Genomic DNA, 20,569 nt, shown 5'->3' with positions numbered 1-20,569 from the left:
GTACCAGTAGTTAGATTGACGATTTTGTAATAACAAAAACCAGTTACGTTTCAGAAAAGCTGAGTTGCTACTCCTGGTTTGATCAATTGTGCATAAACATGTCGATATATTTGTGCAGAGGACTTACTGTTATTTTATCTGAGGGTTTCCTTCAGAAACAGTTTAATAAGCATCTCTACTTTAAACCAAAGCTCATTTCACTTCAAAAGGCTGCAGGCATTGAATATCATAGATCAGGAACAAATCTGATTTTTTTACCATGACACTGAAGATTTAATATCCTAGATCTTATTCCCTCCGCCTCTTAATTTTTTCAAATAAATCCAAAATGTATGGAAGTTTGAAATCAGAATAAAAAGTTGTCAGACTCCCAATTTTATATTTTCTCAATTAAAAAAAAGAGAAAAGAAATAACCATACTTTTAAAAAAAAATCTCCATGTTATACACACAATATTCCAGGCTATGCAGTTGTGAAACAACTACACTTCTTGGCTCCTAGACATACTCTGCCTTTAGTCTTTTTACGCACCTGAGATGTGTGAAAGTCTGTCAACTGCAAATAGAGTACAGAAGACCTAGGGCCTGATCCTGTAGCCTTACATGCATTTGTAACAAACCATTGATCAATGGAGGATAAAAGTCAGAGAGCATGAGGTGTGTCTAAGACATGCTTGATCAGGCTTTAAGTCTAAGTGCATTATACAACATATTTTAAGGTGACATCTCAAAATGAAATATTGATTTCTTCAGCAGTGCAGAAGTAACACAACAAGATTTACATACAGTAATAATTTATTCTGAAATTTCATTTTAGTTTCTGTTGAGACATCACCCACGTCTCATTAATAATAGAGCAGCCATCTCACCTCAAATACCAGAATATACAACGAGTTACAGCATAGCAAAAATTCTATCTACTTTCAGATAAAATCTAGTTCAGGTAAAATAATTTTGTTCAAGGTTTTACAGTTACACAGATTTCCTTTTTTGCAGAACATAAAGAAAGTGTAAATTGTTACACCATAGCTATCTATGCACATTATGTGACCACAGAAATGTTAATCATTACTTCAGAAAATGAACCATCATTTCCATTCATGCAGAAAAGCAGGCTGGGAAAGCTTGTTCAGCAGAAACCATATTACTGTGAATTTCACAGCCACATGATTAATTATAGGGTTAGATGGATTCACAAATACCAAAACTGAGTATATTTTTTGCATAAATACCACCAATTTTTCCCTGATGTCGTTTAGTCAGTTTGTAATCTCGAAATGATTGAAACAGCAATATAATTGTATCATCTCTATCTGTAAGTGTTCATTATTTCAAGACAAGCAATATTTAAAGGATCATGGAATGGGATGCTAATTAAATACATGTAAAACATACTGTACAAATATACTTGCTTGTAGCGATTTTATTCCAAACTATCAATCAGGTATCCCTCCAAAATTTACCAGTGAAGACAAAGTATACTATCAAATATGGCTTCCAGAACAAGGACCCTCTACAGGAATCAAACCTATTTACAAAAACAAACAAAAAACCCCAATCCCCAGTCTTTTAAAGTTTCATTTGAAACAAAATTTCTACATAGCACTTGTAAATAATACATCAGGTTTTTTTTAATTTATTTAAACAGAAGTCACCAGGTAAGACCCAGAATGACGTTTAGGACTCTGAGTTCCACTAGAGTCTGTATTTTCAGTCTTTGAATCTCGTTTCTTTGTGCTGTTATTTACTGGTGTTGGTATCTGTGATGGTCGAGCAGAACTGTTGTCTGCACTGCTCTTTCGTGGACTTGGATTGTAGTTGAAAGGAGTTACTCTTGCTGCAACAGCTCCACTAGGTGAACTGTGTTTGCTTGAGCTGCTGGAACTGAATGGTGTACGTTCATTAATAATGCTTTCATTGGTCTCTGGTGCAGGAACAGGATTACTCAGCACTGGTTTTGTTTCAGTTCCCTTCTTATCTGGACTATCTATCTGAATGAATGAATTCAGGCGATTTTCTAAACCCATTATGCGAACAGGAACATTTCCATTCCCTGCATTTTGTTTTCCCTGAATATCTTTAGAATCTTTACCATTCGCATTCCCCTTCTCTAAAACACTGTCAATAACTGGGGGAGTATTTCCAGTAGGTGATCGTCCAGATCTAGGATTATTAATAGGGCAGTCTTCAATCCTCACCCACACATCCTCAGTCTTAGAGACAGCAGGTGCCATCTGGTAAATTAAAGTTTTTGAATCAGCACCATTTGTAGCATCTGAAGAGGAATTATGAGAAGGATTACTCATTATCTGAGAAATTTCATTTTCCTTTATCTTTCTCCACGTCCCTTTTGCTGGTACTTGACTTTCTTTAGTTTGTATGTGTCCAGAAAAAGAACTTCCATGTTGCTTTTCATCTTCACTTTTTGCCTTTTCACTGGATTCTGAAGAAGCAGACAGAATTGAGGAAGAACTTCCAGTTCTACGCCAAGTGCTAACACGAGGAAGTGATGAAGAATGCTTACTGTGCTCACGCTTCCATGTTCCTGATCTATTGATTGGCAGTCTAGATGGACTCTCAGAATGAGAGCGAGCTATATCATGACGTTTTGCTGGTCTCCCATCATTATATTCTACAGAAGAGTTAAGATTAGGAGGTAATTTTCGCCAACCACTAGCCTGTACAGTTGAATGAGAAGATAAGGACATATCAGGAAGTGACGGACTTAAAACTGGGGTCTGTATTTGGGATCGGATGGGAGAATCGGGTCTAGAAGGAGACAAAGATTCAAATGAAGCCGACTCTTCTAATTTCCTTCGTAGAGTTGGACTTGGAGCTTCTTTAATAAAAGTTGATTGGCGCACTAGAACAGGTCTCTCTGATCTGTCAGATTCACTTCCACTGGATTTTGTGGATGACATTCTAGATAGTTCAATCTTTTTGTTTGAGCCACTACTACTAAGAATTTGGTTCAAACCTTTTGAGGCAGACTCACTTCTGGGAATACCACTGGCACTTTTGGATAACCCTGTTTGTTTTGCAAGGTTTTGCTGGCTCATCTGTCTGCCTGGTGACGTGTATGACATTCGTCCTGAACCCGAGGACTTAGTTGAAGCAGTACTGGGAGATGAAGTCCTTGGCAGTTGAGACAGTTTATTAGGAGGGCTTATACCATTTCTGCCTGGGGAAATTGAGCTTCGACCTGGAGACTGCAGAGGTCTGCTTAATGGCTGCTGTTGAGGTCTAGAAGGAGTGGAATCTCTAGATCCTGACCTAGAAGGTCCTTTACTTGACCCACCCTGTTGAGATGGCTGCCTGGTTATAGGACTTGGCTCTGATTTCACTGATGACTTGGCTCCTCTCGGGGAACTAGTGGAACTCTGGCCTTCATTGGGACTTTTGGAGGCTGTGTTCTTGAGTGGGGGCCCTTTTTTTGAAACTGGACTTGTACTGGAAGAACTATTTCGAACTCCTGGTATGTGAATCATTGTCCTACCTCGTGAGATTGAAGGCATATTTGTTTGCTGGGGCTGCTTCAACTGGCTTGAAACTTCTGAATTAGAGCGAACTTTTCCTGTAATCATACTTTTATACACTTTCTTTCCTCCTTTGATTCCTTTATTTTCCGACTCTACTTTTTTAGTTTCCAATGTACTTTTCTCCCCTGGCTTAATAATTCTCGGACCTTTATTACTAGTAAAGGGTTTTTCTTCTTGGTCTGGAGTAAGATGAAATGGTGACCCTAAAGAAATTCCAGATTTTAGTGAAAGGATGGAATCAGAGTCTGACGAAGCTTGTCTAGACAGTGAAGCAGCAGCAGCAGCAGCAGCTTGGTGTAAGCTGCTAACTATAGAATTTGCACCTTCTTGAATAGCTTTCCAATCAAAATTTTCTGAATCAGGTGAGAAACCATGTTCTGAATCAGGCCTCTTTATATCTCTCAAATCTAGTGTCAGGTCTTCTGCCAATATACCACCCATGTTTCTGGAACTATTCTTTTCACTTTCATTCTTTACTCTTGAGGGCTTTTTCTTTTTAGGCATGGCAGAACTAATGCATTCCTGCAAAAGGTCATCTTCTGAGTCAATACTAAGAGAACTAAGAGAACTGTTTCTAGAAAAACACACAGGTGTATCTTCAACATGAAATGATTTGGGTGCATAACCAGAAGCCTGTGGTCTACTTGATTCTATTTGTGAATCAGGAGGTTCAGTTCGTTTTGTAGTTTCACTTTCTTTGTTGTTGTTGTTTTCTTGATCAATATCACTGAGAGAACTCAAAGATGAATTGCGAGAAAAACAAACGGGGGTATTTTCGATAGCAAAATTCTGCATTTTCTCATCCATAGCTGCGCCTCTGTCCGGGATATCTTTGGATGGTTGAGGGAAAGGGGTTTGCTTCTGCATCAAAGTTTTAGGCTGACTTCTGCCTGTTGGATGTTTTTGAGCTTGTGTCCTACTAGCTGACTGCTGATTTGAAGTCTGTTCTGTATCAGTGCAAGCTTTGGTTTCTGTTTCCTTAGTTTCTTTTCCTTTTCTTAATTCAGCCTTCTCCCTAGAAAGGTCAACATCATCATCATCATCAAAGTCTAGTGAACTTAGTGAGTCATTCCGTGAAAAACAATAAGGAGTCCCCTCAATAGGCGTGTAATGATGAGGGGAATCAAATGCAAAGCTTCCTCTTACACGTTCCTCATTATTTGGAAGTTTATCAGTAAAGTCTCTTGAGTTATTTTTGAAGTTCTGTTTCTTTGTATCTTTGTTGTCTGAATAGGTTCTTTCACTACTAAAATTACTTTTTGGCTCTGTGTTTTTTCTTAAGCGTGCTCTGTACTCATTACTTTGGGGCATAGGCTTTACTGGAGATGTTAGCTTCTTTTTCTCACCTTCTGGTTGGTTTATACCACTTACAGATGAAGATGCTGACGCTTGTTGAATCTGATCCATTATCTTTTTTACCCTGAATGGCTTGTGGCTTTTTCCTTTTGGCATAGCAGAGTTAATGCACTCTGCAAGAATGTCACCTTCTTCTGTTTTGTCATCATCCAATTCTGAGGTAGACACAGTTGAGTCTTTCCCTCTTTGAGCATCATCTGTACTTCTACCTTCGGTAGGAATGGTATCTCTCTTTTCAAATTCACCTGATTCTGCCCTTGTACCCACATTCTCCACATTGGCCAACTCATTTGGTGGTGATTCTATTGTGAGATCACTCAGAGATGTAGCTGTTGAAAAATTTATTGGTGTACCTTCAACACAATACACACGTGGAATATCATCTCCAGGTGTAAAACTAACATGCTTTTGAGACTGCAATCTATTTTGTGAAGGGAGGAGTTTGTACACCGGCAAATGGCTTGGCTTCCTGGCTACAGGAGGAGGTATTTTTGAAGCAGTTGTTTGAGAAAGCTTTTTGGCTTTGCGTGAAGATTTTGTTGGCATAGCAGAAATAATACATTCTTCTAATATTTCAATATCATCATCATCAGAATCATCTAGTATATCCTTTTCTGTTTCAGTAGGCTTCTCTGCTTTCTTCTCTTGGTTATCCTTTGTATCTTCTGGCTGTTCAGGTTCTGCTTCATTTCCATGGTCATTTTCATGAACAGGAGGCATTATTCTCAACTCTACATCTTTCTGTATAAATGGTTCATCAAGACTCAGAGCACTTAGGCTGGAGGAACAAGAAAATCCATCTGGTGTACTTTCTGTAGCGAAATGTAACAATGTATCAGCATCTGGCAATACCTGAACTCTTTGAACAGCTGCGTTTACAGCTGCTTGTCTAGAACCAGACTCTCTCTTTTCAACATTGGGTACTTTACCTTTAGCTGTTTCTCTCTTTGCTGGAACTGCTTGAGCAGGGGGTGGGGTTTTACTTCTACTTGGCGGCATTGTTTGTCCAGGGCTATCTGGAAGATCACTGGGGCTTATAATACCACTTACCATTCCACTGCAAGGCTCACTTTGAACAGAGCTAGCAATGGAACGGCTTTCAAAACTATCCAAGGAACTTACAGAAGTACATCTGCTAAACATAAGTGGAGTTTCCTGTACGTAATGTTCTGGTGGACTTTTGGGAGTCTGAGCACCACTTTTTGAAGGAGATTTGGCACCTGAAGAAAATTCAACAGCTTTATGTCTAGATGAATCAGAAGGAGATAAACTAGAAGCCTGAAGTCTATTGGATTTTGTTCTAATATGTTGTGATGTTGATGGGACTTCACTAACTGCACCTTCAGTTGACAGAGTCACACTATTGTCTTTCAGTTCTGCTATCTGCAGTGTGTTACTGGCATCTGTTACACGTGTGGCTTGATCACGCCCTATTTCATCTTCAGCCGAGGACAAAGATGACAAAGAGCTACATCTTGAAAAACATATTGGTGTATCTTCCACACAATAAGTCTGTATAGTTTCCTGGTTGATGGAGGGAGTCTTACAGGAGGCAGGCTTCTGAGCATGACCCCCTCTCTGTGCAGCACTTGGATGAAGCTGGTTCTGTCTCTTTGAGCTAGCTGAAGGGGTTGATGTGTTCCCACTGCTTGATGAGATATGATCAGTTTTAACGCTTTGTACTGACGAACTCTTTGAAAAAGAAAATGATGGGTTCTGAGAAGAGGGAGGAACTTCTGTTGAGTATTTCAGACTATAATCAATAGGTTGATCTACATGGTGCTCCTCTTCATTGTACTTTATACTGTAAATAGTTGGTCTGTCTTCTTCATCTTCATGTTGTTCCCCCTCAGAGTAACGCTCACTGTAGTTGGTTGGCTTATCATCATCGTAATCATCAACCTGGCACAAGGACTGGTTTACTTTCTGATTCATTCCATGAGTAGTGCCTACTCTGTTTTGTTCTGAACTGTTGGATCCTCTTGATCTGAAAAGATCTTGCTGGCCAAAAGGTGACTGGTATTTCATGTGATTATCATCACCACCTTCAGTGTATCCAGGATAGGTCGTACTTTGACTTCTTGACTGCCTTTGTTCATTTTGTTTTATTTCATCTTCTATTATATGTTTAGGTCTTGCCCATCTTTCATTCTGTGAGGGGCTTTGCCTTCCAGAATTCAACTGTTCATCTGAATATTTAAGACTGTAATTGATTGGAGTGTCCAGTTCTCCATCATTGTCATCCATATGATTTGCGCTATGTATCTTGTGAGCTAAATCAGCTGGATATTGTCCATAACTGCAAAATTTACTTTCATCATCTTCAGAGTAAGACTCAATGGAAGGTTTCATTTGACCTCTTTTACCATAGCCATCACTACTACTGACACTATTTAAGCTGTCATTTGAAGCTCTCGTATATTCCATTTTTGCATAAGGCACAGGACATGCCCTGTTTGAATTCTCAGATTTAGGAAAGTTATAAGTGTTCGAATGGGCATGGGCAGTGGATGTTCTTCTTAATGCATTCCTGTCTTCTGTCAAGCAGTGCATTTCAGCGGTGGATCCAGAACTTCTGTCTTCTTGTGGAATATGCATATTCGTTACTTCTTCCATTACTTTGGCAATCTGAGCTGCAGCAGTAGAGATCTGCATTCCTATTCGCTTAGAGGCATTCCCAGCATTTTCTGTAGCAGGGTGATAGTTGCCTAATCCCATTGTTCTCTCTCTGTCCACATTTCTGTCCTTTTCAGATCGAGAGTTTTCTATATTTCCTCTATTGGAGGAAGAGGAGCCAGGCAATGCTGTAGTATTTAAATATGGTGAAAGTACAGTCACGCTACTTGTATTAAAACTCTCAGTCCTGCAAATTCCATCATCATGCCGACTAGAATCCAAAACATATTCGCTATACAGATTTTGCTTATGTCTCTGCTTATTACGGTGAGATGTTTTGGGGCTTAAATTATCAATGTTGTCAAAAGTCTCAGACAAATGCTGAGCATCTAACTCTGCTTCCAGTGCCTTTTGCTTTCTAACATGAAGAGAGGGTAAGCTTGAACCTGGAGACATAATATTGGCATCCTTATACTTTGCAGGCCTATTTGCCATCAAGTTCCTTAAAGCTGCAGCACTGCCCATAGCTATCATTTTGTGCTTTGAATGAATGAGGTTTTTGAGCATGCTAACTGCTCCCATGTCCCACAATGCTTCCTGGTCCTTTGCATTTCGTGCAGAGAGGTTCCACAGGGTTCCACACGCATTACTGACTATTGTCAAGCTGTGTGACTTCAAATGCTGTAACAACGTTTGTAAGCAGCTGTTCTCTCTCAAGATTTGCCTGGAATTAAGAAATTGAAAGCAAAAAAAAGAAAAGAAAAAAAAAATCAGTAAGTGGCATTTCAAGAAGACAAACAAAAACCTATCAAGGCTGTAGCCAAATTTTGTCCTTAATCAAGATAATTAATATTATGATTTCTGCAGCACAAAAGTGTGTTACTGTCCTAAATTACAGACGATCAAGCAATTTCTTAAAGCAGTTATCACTTCATTGTTTTTTTTCCCCCCTCCCCTACCACCTTCCTCTATGTCAACAGTCTTTTCCCGGGGTTTCCTCTGGCTGACCAGATGGATGAAAACCTATCTTTGCAGGATACACTAATGTTACTATTCAGCATTTAACAAGCAAAACTGACATTGCCAGGGATGAAAGTAATTTAAAGGACTTATTGGTATGCAGGGTGGCCGGGGTCCTGGGCAAGGTGTGTGGGGGTGGCGGCTCTGGGCCCCTGGAAGGGGCAGGGCCTTGAGCAGAAAGGCCAGGGCCGGGGCCAGACTCCTCTAGCCAGCCCTTCAGTGCTGTCCAGCTTACACCGCCTGGGGCTCTGACCGTGATTTACAGGGCCCGGGGCTTCGGCTGCCAGCATGGTATGGCGTACCAATAAGAAAGTGGCCACTAGTACACAGCCAACCACACTGGCAGGGCCGCTGATACGAGTGGGGCGGGGGAGGCAAAAGGGGCAGCTGCTCCAGGGCCCACCGATTTAAAAGGGCCCGGGGCTCCTGGCAGTGGCCAGAGCCATGAGCCCTTTAAATTGCCGGGCCCCGGGGCAGCTGCCCCTTTTGCCACCCACGCCCCCACATCAGTGGCCCTGCTGGTACGGTCAGCTGCGTACTGGCGGCCACTTTCTTATCGGTACACCATACTGGACTGGAGCAGCTTACTTTCACCTCTGGATACTGCATTTATCTTTTCATAGACTATTACTATCTAAATGGATGGTTTTCCTCACCAAAGCCTTTAAAAATAAAATCAATCTTGATTATGATACTTATTTGGTATATATAGTCACGTTAGAACACTTCTTTATGAATTCTCTTGTAAATAAATTTCTGCTACAGATTTCAAATTTTCAGAAAAACAGGATGCTTGTTTCTTGTAAAACCAGACGGTGCATTTACCTGTGATCCTCATTTGTAGCAATCAAGCTAGAAACATTCCGTAGTATTCCTCCTCCACTTTCAATGATGGCTAAAGTATTTGTTTGGCTTCGGTAAGTCAATGTGCCAACTAAAAAGGCCAGAGCACCATCCACAGCACATATATCAGCTTTATTCTCAGTGCAATGAGCTGACAAATTCCATAAGGCACTCAATACACTTTTTAGGGTGGATTCCTATGACAAGAGTAAAAATGACAATTAGACCAGGGGTTTTCAACATGTTGGCCATGAGCCTCTGGGAGATTCACAAACAGGTTTCAGGGAGGTCACCATCTTTCTCCCATTTTCTAACTCTAATGGTTGCAAAGATAACCTTGAAAATGTCAACAAAACAAACTGATTTAGTGATGCCTGCCTGAATCTGCAGATAGTCTGAAACAACAGCTCTAAGAGGTGTGAACTGCCTCACTGATCTCAATTAAGGCCCATGAATTATGTAATTCAGTAGCTATGGAATCTGGCATTTTTCCAATTTGCTACAAAATTTGGAATTTGTGTCATGGAATTCATCCTTTAGCTACATTCAGGTGCATCTAATGTTTTGCTTTCTGTCTTCCTGTAGCTACCTCTATTTCTCCAGCTTTTCACTAAAAAAGGGAATTAATTTGATTACAGTGCATACTGCCTACACTGTTACATGGAGCCAGGGAGCTGAGCAGTTGCAACTACCTTCTCTTTTTTACCTTCTTCTGTTGGTCTGCTGCTAGCAATCTAACTTTGTCTAACAGATTCAGACCAAAATATGCAGCAGAATGTTGGTCCTCTACCACAGTTCTTCAAAAGAGTTGTTAAAGTAGCTGGCAAAGGATTCTGGTAGGGCTCTCAATTAATCACAATTAATTGCACGGTTAAACAATAGAATACCAATTGAAAAATATTAAATATCTTTGGATGTTTTTCTATTTTCAAATATATCGATTTCAATTACAACATAGAATACAAAGTATACAGGGCTCACATATTTATTTTTGATTACAAATGTTTACACTGTAAAAATGAAACAAAAGAAACTGTATTTTTCAATTCACCTCATACAAGTACTGTAGTACAATCTCTTAATCATGAAAGCACAACTTACAAATGTAGGCTTTTTTGTTATACAACTGCACTCAAAAGAAAACAATGTAAAACTTTAGAGCCTACAGCTCCACTCAGTCCTATTGCTTGTTCAGCCAATCATTAAGAGAAACAAATTTGTTTACATTTATGGGAGATAATGCTGCCCATTTCTTTATGTAACCTGAAAATGAGAACAAGCGTTCACATGGCATTGTTGTAGCTGGCGTCACAAGATATTTACGTGCCACATGCACTAAAGATTCATATGCCTCTTCATGCTTCGGCCACTGGAAGTGCTTCCATGTTGATGACGCTCATTAAAAAAATAATGTGTTAATTAAATTAGTGACTGAACTCCTTGGGGGAGAATTGTATCTCTCCTGCTCTGTTTTACCTGCATTCTGCCATATATTTCATGTTGTAGCAGTCTCGGATGATGACCCAACACATGTTGTTCATTTTAAGAACACTTTCATTGCAGATTTGACAAAACGCAAAGAAGCTACCAATGTGAGATTTCTAAAGATAGTTACGGCACTCAACTCAAGGTTTAGGGATATGAAGTGTCTTCCAAAATCTGAGAGGGACAAGGTGTGGAGCATGCTTTCAGAAGTCTTAAAAGAGCAACACTCCAATGCGGAAACTACAGAACCCAAACTACCAAAAAAGAAAATCAACCTTCTGCTGGTGACATCTGACTCAGAGGATGAAAATGAATATGTGTTGGTCTTCACTGCTTTGGATTGTTATCGAGCAGAACCCGTCATCAGCATGGACGCATGTCCACTGGAATGGTGGTTGAAGCATGAAGGGACATATGAATCTTTAGCTTATCTGGCACGTAAATATCTTGTGATGATAGCTACAACAGTGCCATGGGAATGCCTGTTCTCACTTTCAGGTGACATTGTAAACAAGAAGCAGGCAGCATTATCTCCTGCAAATGTAAACAAACTTGTTTGTCTGAGCAATTGGCTGAACAAGAAGTAGGACTGAGTGGACTTGCAGATTCTAAAATTTTACCTTGTTTTATTTTTGAATGCAGTTTTTTTGTACATAATTCTACATTTGTAAGTTCAACTTTCATGATAAAGAGATTGCATTACAGTACTTGTATTATGTGAATTGAAAAATACTATTTCTTTTGTTTTTTTACCGTGAATACTTGTAATCAAAAATAAATATAAAGTGAACACTGTACACTTTGTATTCTGCATTGTACTTGAAATCACTAATTTGAAAATGTAGAAAGCATCCAAAAATATTTAAATAAATGGTATTCTATTATTGTTCAACAGTGCCATTAATCGCAATTAACTTTTTTAATCGTTTGACAGCCCTATTATCTTTACATTCATTGAATTCTTCAGAGAAATCAGAAGAATCCATTGAAATCCACTGAATTCTTCAGATAAATCAGAAGACTTATTAAAGAGCAACACCATTAAAAAAGGTCAGCTGGTCATCTTACTTGGAATCACTAAATAGTGAAAGCTGCCAAGCCTCGCAAGTAGGGAAACAGTGACTGTACTTTGTGTTTGTGGGATCAGTTGCTGCCAGATAGTCAAAGCAACTCCCTTCTCCAATGATCTAGTCAGCTGATGTATTCATGACATAGCTGCAAATATTTGGGAATAGCCATTCTGAAAATTTAGGAGACCTTGTACCTAATACAACTAGAAGAAACTACCAATGTATCTTCTTCTGCCCAATTTTTAATATTTGTCCAGCGTGAGTAGAAAGGATTCCTACATGAGGACTTCCTGTTTTTCTGTCCAACTCAATACACGAGATATGGGAAGAAAAGTATTTGAAGCCTTCCTACAGTTAGTTCTCACAATTAGGTTGAATTGGCTTTGCTTTTTTGTTCTTTGCACTGAAGGTTTCTGAGATATGACAGGAAAATACATACATAGACTAATGACTAAAATCCTATCTATTCCAACATAAGCCATTCAGACACTTTATGTAAATAATCATGAAGCTTTGAAGGCACAGAAGATTGCCAGAAGAAATTAAAATTGTACTTTATGAGGCTGTAAAAGCTGTGAACTTAAAGGTAAGCCCAACAATGCACACATTTCACTATTTTATGTGAGGAAATGAGCACTCAAGATCAGCAGTTCCTCTTCCCCAATAAGGCTTTCATGGTAGCAAAGTTTTGGATCACTTGTTTGATCTCAGAGAAGACAAAGATTTCCCTTGACAAGTAAGTCTCTGATCAGCATCAGCTTGCTCTGAATGATTCTCTTCAAGGGCGAGACATGCATGGATTCTCAACCCCAGGGGTCAAAACTCCCAGCATGGTCCTGAACAGATGTCAGGGGTCGCAACCACCCTGCCCTTCCCATATTGTAAAATGGGAGAGGGTCTTGACAAGGTCCTGGAATGGAAAAGGCAGAGAACCACTGGATGAGACTATTTTAGACAGCATTTGCTCCTTACATCCTTACTCTAAAGTATGCAGAGATGAATTCGTAATTCAGCATAAGTAATCTAAAATTCAACAAACTAGCCTTCCCTCTATCTTTTAAATAACAATGGTAGTCCTGACAGAAAATTAACAATTATTTGTATGTGACCAGTGATGTTTTTAACATGACAATATCTCCTTCTGGTAATTTAAAGTCTAAATTACAATTAACTTATAAATATACAGTATTTATGCCATATTTTAGTAGTAGTGGTAAAGCACACAAGGTAGTAACTTTAAGGGAATAGCAAATGTTTATTTTAGCTTGTCTTAACTGAGAAGTAAGAAATATCATACTATTTTGATGGAGGTTGGATGAAACTTTGTTGAAGCCAGTAGGCACGACAGTCACCCTTCATTCAGGATAAATGAAAGAAACAGCTAAGCTCCTTTTTGGAATAAGATAGCTGAAACAATCGTCATCAAAAACACAAACTACAAGCAAAGCTGGTTGAAACTGAACTATGCAGTTGGAGGGGTTTTGCTGAGTATCCTTTGATGGAGGTGCGTGTGCCTGTGCCTGTGATCAGAAGTTCCCAAAAGCATCCAGAGAGCAGGCAGAGAGAAGCAGCCAAATATGCCAAGTAGACAGCAAGAGAAGAACTGAAAACATGGTCCTGAGAGAAAGTGAAGAGAGGGAGCTTTTTGGGCAATGGTGCTGGCTTGAGAGAGACTTAGAAACATGAGCAAAGGAACTGCTTCCAGTTTGGTTCTAACTGTGGTTAGGGAAACAGAAATTTGTGTACATTTTTTGTAAATAATCAGGATTGCACCAAAGTAGTACCTCACTCTCTCATCAATTCTTCCTCCTAATGGAAACAACCCGCGATACCCCAAATATCGGATAGTCACTTTGGTCAAAAAGAGTAGCAATACTTTTTCTGTTGCTTACAAAAGAATAGGAAACATTCATACAGTCTCTTGAAAATATATCACCCAATAGTCCTTTAAAACCTTTACCTTTTTAACTTCCAAAGCACATTCCATCAATGCTTTCACACTTCCAACTTCACGCAAAGTCTTTTTACTGTTTACATCTGCTCGCCAGGACAAATTCCTCAAAACACTTGCAATAACCTGCAAAATGTAAAAGGAAAATAATGTATCGATATATTTAATTCTTTACTAGATTATCATCACTCCATTAATAACCTCTGGATGCCAAGAACAAGTATGTATTCCATTAACAATTGCACTTTCTCCAAGGCTGTACCTTAAGTTTGCTTTTGTTTTGATGTCTGTCTTGGGCTCACATGCAAATACCAAGCTTGATATCAAAGTGTATTTGTTTGGTGTCAGTTGTGTGTGTGTGTGTGTGTGTGTGTGTATTCTTTGTTTTGTTTTTTGTTTTGTAAAAGAAAAATATTTTGTAGGGAAGGATAGTCTAGTGGTTGAAACATTGGACTGGAACTCAAGACCTTAGTTCTATTCTTGCCTCTTTATAGCCTTCTTGTGTAACCTCAGTTATATGCTTAAATTCCCTTTTCTTCAGTTTCTCCATTTGTAAAAACAGAATAATATTTCTCTACCTCATATAGCTGTAGTGTGGCTAAATTTATTAATGTTTATACAGCTCTTTGAGGTCTTCTGATGGAAAGTTCTAGAAGTGAAAAATACTACATTTTAATATAATATCCCCAAACTACGAATGAGCATACAATATTAGACCAACAATCCATCTAGTTCAGCATCCTGTCTCTGAGACCAGCTTGTACCAGATGCTTCAGAGAAACATGCCAAAAAAACACCCCATAGTGGACAATTATGGAACAAACTAACCCTATCAATTAATACATAGTTAAGCCCTGAAGTATGATAATTAATATCCCTTATTGTAAGCAGGACTAGTAGCACTGCCTATTATGGTTGCCCAACATTTCCCAGTTTAAGACCCTATTTTCAGTTACTTTTAACTTTCAAAAGCTGTTTGGTCTCAAATTTTCCATGATGGGTGTCTGCCTCAGGTTGAAATTCTTGGGGGGGATGGGGGATTTCAGCCAAAATGGTTCAGCTATTATTGAGAATAAGAGTAGGGAAAATAACGTTTTTCAATGTTAAAAAAAAATTCTGGTGAACTATTCTTTGGGGGACAAAGTCCCCATGCTTTAGTGCAGGGGACCTGAAATTTGGCTAGGGATGGCCTATGTGAGAGAGATGTGCCTTTTTGCTGTCCATGTGAAAATTCATTTGACTGAGGCCAAGTTATAAACCTTTGAAAAATCACAGTTCACACATAAACTCTAATGAGTCTCTACTGAGTATCAGCTAAAATCTCTGAAGATTCCATCCTCTTTGAGCATGCTTGAACCTTTCACAGCTCCTAGTGCTGACCAGGCTGCGCATGCACCATTCTCACAGAGTATGCTCCATCCCCTCACATCTCTTGTGTGACTAAATTGTACATGCACCATCCCCACAAAGCAACTGAGCATGCTCCTTCCCATGAATGCAAGAGCTAAGCAGGATTTGTGATGTAACTGCTCCGTCCAGTTGCCAGAGGCTGCCTCTCTTGTGTTCTCAGTGCCTCCCTACTTGTGCCCAGATAGTAAGAAGGAAAAGGAGGAAGCACAAGGGAGCATATATGCACAAGGTATTTCCTAACTTTTCTGTGCTTGACTTTGCCACCTTAATGTTCTTTTAATGAAGTTGTTGGTGTAGTAAAATATATCATAAAATATATGGATGTTCTTATTATCCATATGTGTGTAATCCATTTTTGAGTCTTGCGAAGTTCTTAGCCTCAGTGATATTTTATGGCAACAAGTCCTAGAGGTAATTATGTGCAGTTTTTAATTTGTTATTTTTCAGTTTCATTGACTGTTCCCTTGTTCTTGTATTAGGGTAAATAGGAGGGCATAATTTATCTTCTTTATACCATTCATTATTTTATTATACCTCTCTCATGTCCTCTCACCAGTCTCCTTTCTAAACTGAATAGTCCCTATCTTTTCAGTTTCTCTTTCTACTGAAGTCTTTCTAGATCTCTAAGGTTTCAGAGTAGCAGCCGTGTTAGTCTGTATTCGCAAAAAGAAAAGGAGTTCTTGTGGCACCTTAGAGACTAACAAATTTATTTGAGCATAAGCTTTCATGAGCTACAGCTCATTTCATCAGATGCATTTCTCTAAGGATTTTCCTCACCCATCTCTGGTCACCTTATATTTCTGCAATTTTATCCCCACCCATAGGCTGACCAAAGATAAATTTAGTATATTAGGTGAGGGCATTTTAATAGTTTCAATATTATTTTCTATCTCCTAAAATTTTGTTTGGTCTTTAAACCCTTGCTGTATACTGAGAAGTCCCCACAAGGATGTCCAGCACTTTCCCTCTGTCCTGAATGGCTTCAGTTAATTAAAAACCTAAAAGTGTATGAAGATTTTAAAATATTTCTTCCAATTCATTTGTCAATACAGAATTTCATCATGCTACCCATTCTTACTTCTGTTAGCTTCTTCGGAATATCCTCACAGTCTGCTCTAGTCTTGACTAACCTAAATATTTCTGTGTTATCTAAAGACATTGGCATCTGATCCCCTGTCCTAAAATCAAATCAGGGGACATCTCATTGTTACCCTTTATTGTCTCAGCCACTTTCTCATCTACAATTACTTAGTTTCTTTAATAATAATAGCTTGTAAGGAACTTTGTCAAAGGTTTCTTAACAGTCTAAATTAATTCTATCTACCACTACTTCTTTCTCTTTATATTTCTTCAAGTGCATCAACAAAACAGTAGATAAATAGAATTTTCCCTTCTAAAGGTCATGCTCATTTGTTCCTATCATATTTCATCTAGGTGGTTTATAATTCTATTTTTAAATTATCCAACAGTTTTCATGGTACCGAAATAAGGCTTATTGGTCTAATGTCCAGGATCACTTGTACCACTTGCTTTAAAAGAGTTACTTAAAAGACTTGTATTAACTAAATTTTTTTCTTTACCTGGTACAAAACATTAGGCTAGATACTTTGGTGCAGCATGGCAACTTTGTAACAAATTGGTAGCTGGTTCTGACCACAAAGTCTGCATATCTGACGCTAGGAGAATCACGCAGTCCAGTGCAAGGGGGATTTATTCTTTGGAGTGGAGGCTTCTATACCACCATTCTCTTGCTGTTGGCATAGGGGAAGTCTAAGAGGATAGAAGGCCTGACCATGCTGTCCCCTATACTGCACTGATCCCCAGCTGCAATTTCAGTTCCTTAGCAGCCAGCTAAACAAGCACTTAGGCAGCTCTAACTTATCCCAGGAAATCAGACTTCTATTCAATGGCCCCAAGATCAGAAGCATAAAGGTGACTTTTATATCACTAGTACTGCACACAGTTTTACCAGAAACCAGAATTTAGTCCATGATTATGAGGCTTTTATATGGTAACAAAGATGTACACAGCACTTTATAGAAGACAGACACACATCCCTGAACCAAAGAGCATCTAATTTAGCACAGACAAGACAACTAAACAAAACACAGAACAGCAACTGAGGATAGAAAGAAAAGTGTTTTTGAAGGGAAAGAGAGAGGGCTCTTGGTGGACAGGGTATGGGAAACCTTAATGAAATCAAGCATGAAAGGAGGAAACGTAGAGACCATTAAGGAGGATTGGGAGGAAATGTAAGAAGGAAATCAGAGCAGAGATGAAGAGTTCAGTATAATGTGATGGAAGATATAGCAGGTCACAATGAAAGGATCGAAGGTGGGGCAACTTCTTCTCAATGAAAAATTACCTGCTGCAAGTCTTCACTTTCAGATTTTAATTGGGCAACAAGCGCTCTCATGCAGCCCTTCATAGAACACAATGTAGCCTGTTACCAAAAAAGGAAAGAAAAAAGAAAAAGAGAGTCTATTAAATGAAAGATTAGGCAACTTGATGGTGCAGTGGCTTAATATATTAAACTATTCACCTGTGGCGATCTGGGTTCCAAAACAGCTTAATTATCTCAGTCTTCCAGCAGTAGACATTTGATTCACATCATAAACCACTAAAAAGTTTTGTAAAGCACTATACTATCATCTTTTATTCTGGGGAGCTCTGCAAATGGCATAGCTATCCTAATCAGGGATCCAAATTCTCCCTCCCTGATAACAGGTCTCAGATGAGACCTGGAAGAGTTTACTAGTCCTGAAGGCATTCACAGAGTGTTCCCAGAAATACTGGATATTTTATTTACTGTCTAGATCTGGCAATGTATCATTACCCATTGTCTATTTAAATTCTACCTATAGGTATGCTTTCTCCTGATTATACTTCCTCCGTCCCCCCATCTCCTGCAGCAAATAATATTTTGAAGCAGATCATCTTGACCTCTCTGAGGAGAAAAAATGACTTTTTAAAACTAGTAACTAAAATTTATGCAACTTGCATCAGAAATTAATCTAATGTGCCAAGAAGCAGGAGAACAATATACATTTCTTAAAACAGAAACAAGAATAAAAATAATAATATACCTTGCACACGAAACAATACAATCTAAATACTGGTTTCAGAGTAGCAGCCGTGTTAGTCTGTATTCGCAAAAAGAAAAGGAGTACTTGTGGCACCTTAGAGACTAACAAATTTATTAGAGCATAAGCTTTCGTGAGCTACAGCTCACTTCATCGGATGCATTCCGATGAAGTGAGCTGTAGCTCACGAAAGTGTATGCGCTAATAAATTTGTTAGTCTCTAAGGTGCCACAAGTACTCCTTTTCTTTTTGCGAATCTAAATACTGTAATAATTTAGATGTTTTGATATAGACATGGAAATCCTATACTTACAGGATAGTCAAGAAGGATATACACAGGGATTAATAATTGAATTACATCCCACCTCCAGCTTTCCTTTTCTTCCTATCCTCCTGAGAGTCTTTCCCCTGGAAAATACTTAGTGCCCTCCCCCCATCCCTATGGGAAAAGGTAATGATTTATAACAATACAGTATATGGTTTATGTACAATATGTTTCTTAGTATTATTAATTCTGTAATAAGATACATATCTACACGTGCCAAGACAATGTAATTGCAATGTCATTTTATAAATGACCCAAATATTAATAAATAAAATAATCTTCATTTCCACAAACAAAAATATAATTCAGTTCAGAACTTCATTATTCCTTGGCTGGATAACTCTTGCATTACAACACTCAGCATCTGGGTCTATGCTGTAAGATCAGTAACACTGATATTACTGCATTTACTGTTCAAATGATTTTAATAGCGAACATTTCATAAACCACTTCACTTGTGTTAGAGATTAATACATTATTCTATTTGAAAGCTGGGATTGAAAGCTTTAAGATTATATAAAGCATTTGTTTATAGTTCTATCTCTTCTTGAAATAGCTCCCACTAGCAACCATGTCTAATATGAAGCAAGAGGAAAACTGCAAGATGGTTATCAAAATAAAGTTATTTTAAAGTCCAATATAATATCTTGCAAAATTCTTAGGCTAGAAATTAATAAGGATTTGTATCACTTGAAAGTGAGTCACATGATAGATTTCCGTTTTTTCTTTTTCATTATTTATTTGAATTAGCACTCACTATGTTCTACACACTTTTCAAACACTTAAGAATGATGTTCCATCCTTCAAGAAGCTCACAATCTAAGGAGATTTTCCAATTATTTTTCCATCTTTTTAAATGGTTAATTTAATTCACATAATGAAAAATATTCTTAAAAATAGTATAGGTAATATAAAAGCTGTTATAATTAAAACACAATCTGGCTTAACACAGAAAGGCACATTTCCACGGTTTAGTTTTGCTTTTGTTTGTTTTACACATTTCAGTAAGACAGACAGATTTTAAATTTGACAGGTAGGATAGCAAAGCCTTTAATAAAAAGGGACCCATTTGTCCTGAGGCTTTATCAAAAGCAAATACATATGCCCACTAGTGAAATAGTTGCCCTCCTTACTGAGGGCATGTTGTAACCCCAAAAACCCCTCAAGGCCAAGGCTGTTCTGTAACAGCGGCAAAGAGTCCTGTGGCACCTTATAGACTAAAAAACATATTGGAGCATAAGCTTTCGTGGGTGAATACCCACTTCATCAGATGCATGTGTTCTGTAACAGTAACTCCTATCAGGCATGACAAAATCAGCACACTGCTTTCATGGTATTTACCCACAAATGATGTCATGTACGAGTTAAATGAAAGCCAGGATCATACTGATCATTAATATCACAATGAAATGTATGTATAGATACTATGTAAAAAGTTATATATGCATAATGAAAATACGTTCCTAAAGTCTGAATCAAGGCAGGATTGACCAACAGGTTTCTTCCAGACAAAGGATGTATGTTCACTTGTCTGCCTTGGTTCACATGTAAATTAAGGATTGTAAGCCAATGCAAGGGAAGTCCTGTTCACATAGGGAAGTCAACACGAGGATGTGAAGTCAACATGAAGTCAGCACACCAGGGAAAAACCCTGAGGGGTCATCCTGTCTCCGGGGACCAAAAATGGATTTGGGGGGATACAAGGAGAAGGTAAAAGGACATCTCTTTATTCTGTATCTGATGAAGTAATAGGGCAATGCGATTACATTCATGAAAATGGGATCCCAAACTGCCCCAGTTAGGAGTACTGTGAAGGACATTTAGGGGAGAATAAACTGCTTTTAGACAGTTAGTCTGTTAAAGTTAAGACAA

General features: G+C 38.5%; 1 protein-coding gene across 11 annotated transcripts in view; it reads right to left on the bottom strand.

Annotated features, from left to right (window-relative positions):
• Nucleotides 1-776: 776 nt before the first annotated feature.
• The window catches only part of APC (APC regulator of WNT signaling pathway), a 191,565-nt gene continuing 171,772 nt past the window's right edge, over nucleotides 777-20,569 (bottom strand). For all 11 annotated transcript variants that reach the window (XM_038401215.2, XM_043515560.1, XM_043515559.1 and 8 more), the window contains 4 exons: nucleotides 17,655-17,732; nucleotides 13,889-14,005; nucleotides 9,356-9,570; nucleotides 777-8,234 (listed from right to left, as the gene is read on the bottom strand). In XM_038401215.2, coding sequence (XP_038257143.1) covers nucleotides 1,640-8,234; nucleotides 9,356-9,570; nucleotides 13,889-14,005; nucleotides 17,655-17,732 — 7,005 coding nt within the window. In that variant the 3' untranslated portion in view covers nucleotides 777-1,639. The remainder of the gene's footprint in view (nucleotides 8,235-9,355; nucleotides 9,571-13,888; nucleotides 14,006-17,654; nucleotides 17,733-20,569) is intronic.

Source organism: Dermochelys coriacea, chromosome 5, assembly GCF_009764565.3.
Source record: "Dermochelys coriacea isolate rDerCor1 chromosome 5, rDerCor1.pri.v4, whole genome shotgun sequence".
Taxonomy (NCBI): domain Eukaryota; kingdom Metazoa; phylum Chordata; order Testudines; family Dermochelyidae; genus Dermochelys; species Dermochelys coriacea.
The sequence above is the reverse complement of the archived record's forward strand: the minus strand, read 5'-3'. Positions and strand labels throughout refer to the sequence as shown.